This window comes from Lepisma saccharinum, unplaced genomic scaffold (genome assembly GCF_977018435.1).
Source record: "Lepisma saccharinum unplaced genomic scaffold, izLepSacc3.1 HAP1_SCAFFOLD_378, whole genome shotgun sequence".
Classification (NCBI taxonomy): domain Eukaryota; kingdom Metazoa; phylum Arthropoda; class Insecta; order Zygentoma; family Lepismatidae; genus Lepisma; species Lepisma saccharinum.
This window is the reverse complement of record NW_028143087.1, coordinates 179,882-192,337: the sequence shown is the minus strand read 5'-3', so window position 1 is coordinate 192,337 and position 12,456 is coordinate 179,882. Positions and strand designations below refer to the sequence as shown.

General features: G+C 36.2%; 1 protein-coding gene across 1 annotated transcript in view; it reads right to left on the bottom strand.

Annotated features, from left to right (window-relative positions):
* The window catches only part of LOC145982729 (nuclear pore complex protein Nup205-like), a gene marked incomplete at its 3' end in the record, with an annotated part of 239,435 nt that overhangs the window by 114,236 nt on the left and 112,743 nt on the right, over nucleotides 1-12,456 (bottom strand). Inside the window, exons 14-16 of the mRNA XM_083116091.1 lie at nucleotides 11,499-11,708; nucleotides 5,974-6,153; nucleotides 2,266-2,513 (exon numbers count right to left, since the gene is read on the bottom strand). Coding sequence (XP_082972217.1) covers nucleotides 2,266-2,513; nucleotides 5,974-6,153; nucleotides 11,499-11,708 — 638 coding nt within the window. The remainder of the gene's footprint in view (nucleotides 1-2,265; nucleotides 2,514-5,973; nucleotides 6,154-11,498; nucleotides 11,709-12,456) is intronic.

The window sequence follows — 12,456 nt, the reverse complement described above, 5'->3', positions numbered from 1 at the left end:
TTCAGGCGATATCAACTAGATGATATATCGTCACAATATTTGGTGATATATATCATGTAGGCAATATATCATGATATTTACCAATATATATTGTGTAGGTGATATATCGTCAAAATATTTAGCAATATATATCATGTCAATGATATATCATCGCAATATTTGGCGATATCTATCATGGAGATGATATATCACCAATATCATGATATGGAAAAAATATCTGTGATGATATTTTCATGACGATATATCACGATATCAAATTTCCGATATAATCCATCCTTAGTTACTACCCAGTACTGTCTATGACTGGGCCACATTCAATGTAAGAAAGGTTTGTTTGTAAGACCACTTTATGATCTGGTAGCCTAAGTGGTAGAGGCATGTATATTTAGCTTTTAACGAAAACACAAAATGTGAAATAGCATGTTGTAATGTTCAGGTTTCATGTTCGTGAAAGATGTGATGTGCATTTTCCTACCCTGTTTTGTAACAAAATAAACTGCAAAAAGGTGAAATAGACTTAAACACAAAATTTAGAGTTTATTTAACAATGTGACACTTTCTGAAGTTTGAATTATCCTGAGAGTTATGCAATCACGGAAAATTGATTAATTCTGCTGTAAATATTTGTGAAGCAAAAATGGACCCCTTTATACAGGAATAAACCTAATAGTATGATAATGACATAAAGGTGCTATTAGAAGTGTAATAAGTGCAGATCTTAAATCAAATTTAGGAGGTCCCGGGTTCGAAACCCGGTGGACACACAGAGTGGTTTGGATTCCACTTAAAACTGTAGGTCCAGTCCCAATTAGCCTTAAAGTGCATAAAGTGGACTTAAAACACCAAATCAATTTTTTTTTTAAAAAAGAAATCAAGTTTCAAGCCGAAATTGACTGTTTTTGTACCAAATTTTTGCTTTTTATTTACTAAAAATATGTGCCTTTACCAATGACTTTCAATTGTGATATTACTACCCAGTACTGTCCTGAGCCCCTTTAGAAAAGGTAGCTTCATTGGGACTGGACCTAAAGTTTTAAGTGGGATCCAAAGCCTACACTGGGAATCAAACCTTGGAGACATTAAATAGACGGTAAAAGTGTTACCATTATACAATTATTGGAAATCAGACACTTTCAATGCAAGTTGCAGCAAAATTCCTCAAAAGCCAGAAAACAGTGATAATGGGACTCAATGAAAAACCCAATTGGCAGGCTTTGATCATTGAGTTTAGTAAAATATCAGTTAGAAGTATGCACAAACATTATACCTGTATTTACTGATATAGGAAAGATTTCACATTCATCCATCCATACTATATATGTGTGTGTACAATTTAAGTTTTGTTGATTTTACATTTTTCCTCATTATACAGTGTGTATTAAAAGTCCTGCAGGATTCTTAAAACCTATAACTTTAAAGAAATAGGTTCATTTCAATGAAATATTGTTCTTATACACAGAGGAAAATTTAAAATTTTGTTCTCCCCACAATGCTGAAGAAAAAAGAAAAACTTGTTCTTTTGTTTACAAAATTTGAAATTCGTCGGACCCCCACGCTAGCAAAGACGAAAAGGTACAAAACGGTAAATACATATTGTCTGATATGTTTTTCATTATCGAGGAAAAAATTGATCACATATTGTAGACACATTCTGAGAAAAAATATTTTCAAATGTAAAGCCAGAAAAAATTGAACGTGATTTTCAGAGGGCTGCCCCCCCCCCTCCAAATATAAGAAAAATGAAATTAATTAAACCTTACTAATTGCTAATTACATACCTCAGGACTCATGCAGAACTCAAAACATGTAGATCCGAACATTTAGACACAGTATGTCCAAAAAGTCACATACTACGAGAAAATGCTACTTGTGACAATATGCCACAAGACGGCATTGGTGCAAATACCTTCTGTGACTGTCACAACCCGGCATTTAAGGGCAAAATTTACAATATTAGAACAAGAATTCATTTTGCATTTCAAAGAATTGCTTGTGTACTAATTTTAATCTCTGAAAATATATTTGTATGTATATTTAATATGCAATTAGAAATGTACATAGCAAATTTATCTTTGTCATGCTGAAAATAACATTCCATTTCTGTTGAATAACCTTATGAATCGGAATCAGTTAAATATCAGCATCGGTATTGGTTCCAAAAATTATCGGTGAGTATATGGGCATTGGTCAATTTTCAGCTTCGTCACCCACCCAGATCAACAGATCCATCGGCATCGCCTCAGCCCTATTGCAATCCTAACTTACTTTGCAATATTGAGCAGATGATCAGGCTTTCCACTTCGTGGATTCATTCCCAGGAGGAGGCGGTCCAACCCTGTGAGCAGCAACGAGCTTTCCTGGCTGGCCAGAAGGCCGAAGAAGGTCCTCTGCAACTGCAGCCCTCTTTCCAGGAGCTGAAGAGAGGAAAGGGTGCTCGTCTCCAGTTCCTCCTTCCCTTCAAATGGGCTGTAAGTGTCTAGCAAGCGGCAGCCTTCATCGATCACAAATAAAACCTAAAACAACAATGAATAATACTTTCTTAATGTCCTAAAAGAAAAGTGTAAGCAAAATAATTAATTCAGGAAAAACTTGTTTTTTTTTCTCTTTTAAGGAGCAGGTGAAAGAGAACTATTTGTTTTGTACGCTACCCTGATATTTTGAATATATTAAAGATAAATACCAAAATTATATTACTTTTGTCACATATCATTAAACATCATGGGACATTTTAACTGATACTTTATTGGTATCAGCTGACATAGGCATATCTGTAAATTACTTTATCAGTAAAATTACTAATAATTTATCCAGTCATCTATAGTCTGTAATTTAGTGTGAAATTCTGTCATTTTCTTCTTATGTTAATGGATATAAACACATAATTTGTAAAAGTCCTGGTGCCTTTCAATAAACCAGAACGTCATTTGTTCCGAATTTACCGGTTCCCCATTTTTTAAATTATTATTATTATCTTCATATATCTCTAGTTTATAATATACAGAATTACATATATCATAAAAATAAAAGAAAGACAAAAGGAAAAAAAAATGTCCTAAATTTAGGTTTGGCAACAAAACATTACTGATTTAATTTAATATATTTAATTACCTTTCTTTCTTTAATGGTGTATACTGTATTTACTTGTGTATATTGCATACTTCTTTCCAAAACTTATGTCCTCAAAAACTGTGGTGGGTATTACACACGGAATAATTTGGACAGCAAACATGAAACTATGCATGTTTTCACTATGTCATGACGTTTCTTGCATGTACGCATTGCTTGCATTGCAGAATTATTTTTCTTGTACAGCTGACCGCTCAGATGATCCCTGACGGAAGTGAAGTGACGTAGCGACAGGTGACTCCACTATTACAGTTGGGGATGTGCACCGTGAACGAGAAACACACGCGAGCTCGCTGTAACCAGTGCAGCAACGCAAACCATTTAGGGTTACGAGGCGTCCTCTATTACCTAGACAAGTTCAGTTCAATTCAATTGTCTTTATTCGTGGGCGAGGTTCAGCAAGTGCTGATCTGCCACCTAACCAGAGTCCTCTTTTTCGGGTTATAAAAATGGTTCAAGTGGATTTTTAGGAAAATTTGGAAATATCCTCTTTTTTGGGGGATATAGACAATTGCTTAACTTCAAGATTAGTAACAAAATGTTATTTGTAAATAATTGTTAATATTGTTTCAGTCCTCAATTTCAAAGTAAGGAAATACAAAACTCTCAGTTGCAAGTGCAAAGACAAGAAACTTTTCTTCCAACAAAGAAAAATTGTTGAACGTTTGCCTCTTTTCTGTTGTCCTTGTCATGCCCACGCAAAACATTTGTGACATCTAGCGTGGCTCGCAGTAAGCCGCAAGTTTCTAACAATATGGCAAGAATATGCGATATGACGCGGCTTACTTTGATTTGAGTTTCATGACATCGGAATTCAAAAATAAACAGTAATCTTTAACTGCTGTACTCTTTGTTGTTACATGGCAGTGGAGAAGTGAAGTTCTGTCAATCAGCGATCTGAATCATGCAATTTCAAAATTTCACTAAAGAAAAGTTTGTTTTTTTTAATGTAAAATCCCTATCACAAGCCCAGTTAAGTTGAAAACTGAAGCTGTACTTTAACAAGAAATTTATAAAAATTAATAAAAATTAATGCTTCAGACTTTATTCTGGATGGGGAATGGCCACATTACTTTATTTAATACTTTTACATAACTCCACGCATACAAGAAAGTAATTCTTAAAGAAAGAAAGCAAAAAATCTTAACCACAACCCAATACAATTTTAGATTTCAAATTACTCAATTTTATCAAATGCAAGTACAGAACAATGTAAATTCACTATACTGTAAAAAATAACAAAAATTCTTGACCACAAACATAATTCCTTGACTTTTTCTTGACTTACCTGTTGACTTCTTCTTCACTGGTAGACACCCTGTATTGGTACTACCATGTTAGACTTGTTTAATGCAAGATGAATAATTTAAAAAATCACAATGCAATACAGCACTTACAGGTTGTTGTAGTCACAAGAATAGTGAATATTTCTACTTACAAAAATCACAGCTGTAAGCCACGTATTAGCACTGTACTAGTGTATTGTGGACACAGACATTATTGCCATACTTCTGCAAGTAGCCTGTAACTTGCCACCACGCTGTTATTTTTATGAAAAACCCATTTACATTTGTCTTGTAAAGTAAAAACATCTCTTTTTCAAAAGCAAAATGTGTTGCAGACACCTAGATACACACACATTAATTAAAAAGGTTCACAAAACATTTGCAATTATAGTAGAATATCAATTATCGATATCATTAAATTATATACTGGGTACTTCAGAACTGGCAAAAATCTAATACTGGCCCATCCCTATTATTTAACCCTAGCTTACCCAAGGGGGGTGGGGAGGTGTCAGGCTCACTACCTCAATTTTCTCAACTGTGAAAATTTTTATAAAAAATTGAAAATTGTTTGATTCATTTGGTGTTTCAAGTCCACTTTATGCACGGTAAGGCTAATTGGGACTGGACCTACAGTTTAAAGTGGGATCCGAACCACTATGTGCCTTAACCAGGTAAAGAACCCGGGATCCCTTGATTACAAGGTGACGACGATACCACTGCGCCATCGAGGAGGCAAACAATTGAAAATAAATTATATTGTTCCCTAGAATGTTCTCAATATTTCTGTATTACTTTTGTTCATAAAAATATAAATGTAATGTAAATAGGAGGCAAAATGCACTAGGCGCCATTTTTTAATGCATGTTATTAGAGATACTCAAGCTAGCAACAGAGTACAATTGGTTGGTAATGATAATTATTATAATTAATGAATAACTGCACTCTATAAACAAAAAGCATTAATGAAAAATTATTAAGGTTCTTGTGAGTTTTAGTGAATGGTAAAATATGTGTGACACTCATGCAATAATTGGTTATTATTTCGTATTAATGATGATATTTTTTATAATTGTTACAATTAATAAATTGATTGATTGATTAAGTTTATTTTACTTCGAGTTTTGTGTATCTTGGCTAATTTGCGAAGGTGGGGATGAGTGATGAAACGGATTCGAACCAGGGACCCTTGGCATTGCAGCACGATGTGCTAACCACTTGGCCATAGGGTCCAGCTACAATTAATAAATAACTGCACATATATAATCAACAAAGCAAGCAGTGACTCAATATCAAAATGATTTCTTGAATTATAATGATAAAAAAAAGAAGTTTGGGCCTGTGCCCCTCCCCTTTCGGATAAGTAGGTTTCTCAAACTAACCCCACAGTTCAATATAAAAGTTATTTTATATTAGCTGATATCAGATCAAATATTAGAAATGAAAGCAGTTTAATAAATTGTTACAGGATTTCATGCTTCATTGCATCAGTAAAATATTACACAGTCAAGCAATATCACATTACTTTAGTGTTAGAGGTTATGCATTTGTGAAAACTTACCAGTCTTAGGAGCTCTGATTTTGAATTCAAGTTGACCATGATGTGATATCCAGGTAAGGCATTCACTTGTACTGATCCACCACCTTGCATCTCGATTGTTGTGCCAAAATCTTGAGGCTGAGGTTCATATTGACGGAGAAATTTTACCAATATCTTCAAACAGCTATGTGCAACTTTCCACTGCAATGAAGCAATAATAATTGGAAATATAAATTTCTTGCACACGTCATAATACAAATTGATTTATTGACTTGTGATATTCAGCGTCACTTTTCTGCTACTTTTGGCTAATCTTAAAGATGAGGATGAGTGATATGATGAAGGTACACTTACTACAAACACCCATGCCCAGGTTCAGATTTGAACCGATGATCCCTGCCATGGCAGCGTGCGACTTCAGAGGTCGGCAGCATAATACAAATGACTGATTGCACACTAAGCGATATTTTTGAATCAGGAAGAGTTTGAACCATGAAAATTAATGATATCGAGCCATGGAACTTCCATTTTACATTCTCCTTCATTATACACTCTTTCTTGATGGTACCAACAACCAAAATGTTACAAAATTTTCCTCAATTTTACAATTTTCCTGCATTTTAAGTTTTTTTTTTTACTTGATCCTCAGATAAATGTAGAATCGAGGTTGACTGCACATATTTCAGCAAATATTTTCATTATTGTACAAAATTATGTGGCAATAAAACATTTTCTTTATTCTAAAAAAAAATAGTGTGTGGCAGATAGTAAAATGCCTAACGATTTGGTACACACAGAAGATGTACTATGACGAAATTTCAGCACAAATTCAGGACTTGAACCCAGGTCTCTGGCATACCATGTCATTGTTCTACCAACTGAGATAAAATATCTACAGGGTGGCCACCTCTGGGTTTTCATCGGAAAGTATGTTTAATTGTTGTTGATTTGCAATCGTTTGACCATGATGAAAAACATGAAACTTGATTTAAAGTGCACGTTAATGAACTCTCTGATGCTGATAGGGCGTGATGTTGATATGATCCATATTTTTATGTGACGTCACCATTAGAAAATATGTCACTTGTATACTATTGTGGTAGAAAGTGTAATTTTTATGTTTTTATACAGGGTAACCAAAAAAGTTCTTGCCATTCTAGAGCAGTGATAAACAAAGAGCAATACCTTTAGGTTTCGAAGTAATCTCCATCAGCATCCAACACCTTTTGCCAACGTTCCTGCAGCTGCACAATACCCTGGTGATAAAACTCGGCGGGCTTGGATGCAAAGAAGTCCGTGAGTGTGTTATTCAGGTCTCCCTCATTTGCGAAGGATCTCCCACGGAGGTGGTTGTTGAGGGAATGAAATAGGTGGTAATCTGTTGGTGCAAGGTCCAGTGAATATGGTGGATGGCACAGTGTCTCCCAGCCAAGTTGCTTAAGGGTCTCCCGGGCTCTGACACATGCGGCTTGGCATTGTCATGCAGGAACAGAACACCCTTGCGATTCACCAATACCGGCTCCTTCTGCCGCAATGCACGCACGGTGCACCCGTTGCAACTGCTGAGAGTAGAGGTCAGCAGTGATGGTCTGACCAGGTGGAAGGAGCTCGTAATGCACCACCACTTGCCAACAATTCCACCATACAGAGAGCATAACCTTTCGTGGGTGCAGAGGTGGTCTTGAGGAGTGAGGAACAGGGTCACGTGGCGACAACCGACGCCTGGTATGCTTGGGAGTGTCATAGAGGACTCACTTTTCGTCACCAGTGAGCAAGCTATCAAATATGGGTGTGTTTAGGTGCCGAGTGAGCAAGGACAAACAGGCTGTCACTCGTTCCTTGTCTGCCGACAATGTGTGGGGTACCCATTTGCTTAACTTGTATGACTTCCCTATCCCATGCAGGTGGAGTCTGACTGTTTCGGCGGAAACATGGCCTTTCTGCAAGTTCATCACATGTTAGACCACTGTCCTCCTCGTTGGCTGCTTTCAGGGCCTCGTCATCCAACACATGTGGTCGTCCACTGCGAGGTTCATCTGAAAGACTCGCATCTCCCGAACAGAATTTCTGGAACCAATGCCTGGCAGTGCGTTCGTTCACGGCATTCTCCCCAAATGCCTGGCAAATGCAGCAACTTGATGCGGCAGCTGACAGGCGCACTTTAAAGTCATACAACAAACACACCCGAACAAGCTGCTTTGATACCTCCATTTCTCTTCGACACTGGACGAGCTAAGACTGCTGTGTGTGCGCAACGTGCCTGTATTACTGACAGTCGATGGTCAGACTAACTCCCGATCGCTTGGCAGGCACTTGCATCATTTCGTTTCCTCTCTGTGGGCGCATGATTAATGGGACGTCAAAAACGGCAAGAACTTTTTTGGTTACCTTGTATGTAAATTGCACCTTGTTTATAATGTGTATCTTTTGTTTAAAATTTATTGTATTTTATACTCTATTATGAGTAATTAAATGTATCTTTATATTTAAGAAAGTGCACTATGTGAATTTGTATTTCTAAATTTGTGTAGATGTCAGTCTTGTTGGTAGCGTCTTCTTGTAGATAGTAAGTGATTCATCTGTACTTGAGTCTGTGTTCTTGAAATAGTATAAAAGTGTGGATATCGCATAAGAAATATCACACATTCGCCATACATCTTGGTATGGTAGTTCAGGGTGCAAGCTAAACCTATGTAACCATAGCCATGCCGATAGCCACGCATTGAGTTTATGTGTATTAGTTGAGTCATGGTCAAAGCAAAATCCTCACCTTTGTACTAAGCCTGTTCGCATTATAATCGCAATAAATAAAGAATAAATCCTTTCATTTTGTCTACTGCAATAATGTGGTTTTATTCCTCTGTGCTGCGAAGCATTGTCTTTGCCTAACACTATCCCTGTACCTGAGAGGAGTATGTGTACTTCCCCGAGTCTCATCGTTCACGGCTGAGTAATACTGAGTTATTTATAATAAGTATAATACAACGACATAATACCAAACTTAATAATATCCTTAATAACCTTGAACATACCAACGTCGGAATATCTCCGCAAAATGTCTGCCACCATGATGGTCTCCATATCGATGTCCTGGACAAGTGAACTATCAGGTACGTCATCACATCGATCCTGCATACGTGATATGATTGCAACAGTAACAGGGGATATGTTGGAGAAAACATGGCAAGAAGTTAATACAGATTGGATATTGTTTGTGCTACCAATGGGGCACATGTGGAGGTGTATTAATGTGTATTAGTGTGTGGAAAATAAAATTTATGAGTTTTTCTTTAATTCTCTGAAATTTCATTGCTCTTTAAATTCATATTTTCTTTTCTACGATTAATTGAAATTAGGAAGATTTGAACGGAACACCCGATATATTGCTTAGATATGTCTGTATTATATTGATCTGCAAATTTTGTCTGACCAAAATAATTTGGCATAAAGGATGAGGGCAAGTGTAATGTTCTACTTTTGGGGGGAAGTGTGTCATAGGCTTTGGGGGCGATGGGCACCCCTGTGCTGGTACACTACATTTATGGCAGTTCATTTAAAAAATAAAAAGAACACTGACTTGCCTCATAATTGCAGAGCTGCAACCTCGTCAATTTCATTCCAGCTACTATAATTTGGATGAATCCACACCAAATGGTTCAGCACAGGTTGCTTGACCATTAAAGTAGTTGTTGTCATAACTCAGGCATTATTTCATTTAAAAATCTTCCATTTTTGGCTTTTGCAGACAGTTGTGATACATTTGATAACTCTGTTAAGAAAATCCAGAGAAAACTGGTGTAAAAATATTCTTCAGAAAACTGTTTCCTTCCTCAGCATTCTATCATTTTTCTTGGTTGAGTTATCAAATTTATTGCAACTGTCTACAAAGGCCAAAAATGGCAGGAAACAAAAATGAGCGACATATTTAAAGTCAATTTTTTATAAATACACCTGTTTTGAACATAAGGTTAATAACCAAGGCTCGGCCTTCCATCTTTCCCTATCTTGAGCAAGATCTGTATACTCTTTTCCATCTCTACCGATTTCCCTTACGTCCATCTCAACGTTGTCCCTCCATCTTAGTCTTGGTTTCCTATAGGTCTCTTACCATCACGTTTCCCAACAAGAATCTTGTAAACTCCTCTTTCCTCTCCCATTCGTGCCACATGGCCTGCCCACCTAAGTCTTCTTGATTTAATCATTCTAATAATATCTGGACATGAATACAAATTATGTAGTTCTAAATTATGTAACCTTCTCCACTCACCTGTCTCCTCATCCCTTTTAGGTCCAAATATTTTCCTAAGGATCTTATTTTCAAATACTCTCAATTTATGTTCCTCTTTCAATATAAGGGACCAAGTTTCATATCCATATAATACTACAGGCAAAATTACTGTTTTGTATATTTTAACTTTTAGTTTTTTAGATATTAAACGAGAAGACAAAAGTTTATGAAGAGAGAAGTAACATGCATTTCCTGAATTAAGCCTACTTTTTATTTCCTCTTTAATATAATTTTCATTTGTTAATATTACTCCTAAGTATTTGAATTTGGAAACTGGTTCAAACGAGTTGTTATCAATAATTAGATTTTGATTATTACCTAACACTTGGTTTCGGCCTGTAAGCATATATTTAGTTTTCTCTTTGTTAACTTCCAAACCTATCTCTTTAGCAGTTTTGAAAAATATTTTAGCATTATTCTTAATTGTATTCACATCATCCCCCAGTAAGTCTACATCATCTGCATATGCTAACAACTGAGTCACACCATTTAATTTTAGTCCTTCTTTAGTTTCTTTTACCTTCCTAACAGCATATTCTAAAGCAAAATTAAAGAGCAATGGAGATAATGCATCTCCTTGTTTTAACCCATGAATTGTAAATTTGTCAGACATATTAATACCCACACGAAATAAAATGTAATACTGTAATAGTAATGATTACACTCACAGTTTTGGTGGGTATCTGTGAGAGTATTGGAATCGGTATCGTTTCAAAGTTGTATTGGCTCAGCCCTAGTCACAATATTAAAAAATTATAATGTGATATACGCGAAACACAAGTGTATTTTCAGATGCTGACCGATTACTGTATCATATAAGGCCAACTCTGAAACGAGGTGAATGACTTACACAGAAAAACCTTAAGTAAAAATAAAGAAAACTACATTCGCACATAATTTCTTTCTTCCCCTTTACTTCAGTAATTTAAAACATCAAACAATGGGTCTTTTCTAATTATTCGACTACTACTCTGTTCTGATTTACGAAACAATCAAGCTTTCATTTTGAGAGAGAAAAATATTTTTAGGTCATTTATTATTACTTTTAGGACATTTTAAAATAATTTTAAGGTCATTCTATAGGTCATTTTTTTAGACATTTTAAGTCATCAACTTCGAAGCCCTAGTAATAACAATAAAAAAATTGTTTAAAAAAATGGTCAGTAACTAATTAATTTGTTATATTTGGACCCTTCGATATAGATTGACTCATTAGTGTCATTTAAAAGCTGTAAAACTTATGATGCACTGACTATACCTTTTCTGCAGGGCTTCTGTACGTTCTTGTGTTGAATCTCAAAAACACAGAGCTTAAGATGAAATCCAAGTATGGGTCAAATCCAGGTGTTCTTGTTCCTACACCAAGTAATCTCGGAATGGCAACATCTGTCAGAACATCCAACAGATGGAGCAATGCTCGTGTTAAAGGATACTCTTCATTTCTTGATTCTGTCTCCTCCAGTTCTGTCTGCAAAGAGGAATGCAAAGGTTAAAACAAACCTTTTTAAACACAGCATCAAAGAAGAAAAAGAAGTTTCCAGATCAATCAAGATTAACAGGTAGGGAAGTAACCAAGTCGATTTACGATGTTGGAATAATGGAAAAAAGAACCTGATGTTTAACCTTCTAGGACTGTTCACTAGATATTGCCGCATGGCAGCAATAAATGCATAATTTCTCCAAAACTACACATGATACTGTATTCATATGCGGGTATAACATACTCAAGTCATAAAACATTAACAGTTTATTTCTATTTCAAAAGTAAGTTCTTTCCAGACAAAATATACAAATAACTAATAACTCATAGTCATAGTACCAAAGCCTGCAAGGGCCAGGGTGCACCTGCCGACTGCCAGCCTCACTCCCACCTGCGAGGTGGGAAATCATCCAACCAATTAGTACAGGACGACATGTGGTCAGCACGACGAACCCCCAGTCGTTGTTGTAGGTTTTTATGACCGGGTTACGCTACTCATTCGTAGCCAATTTCTTCATGATGGTGCGTGGCCACCGTTACCATACACAGGCTGAAATCTCATGAGAAAAGTTACGCTTCCCCCAAGAGACTCGAACCTGCAGCAGGAGTCCAAAGCATGATGCCTTAGACCACACGGCCACAGTGCAGGATGAAAAATATGCAATGTTGCCAAACACGTGGCATTTAATCATAAATGCATTCAACCACCCACCGCCTGACCTACGGAACAGGTTTC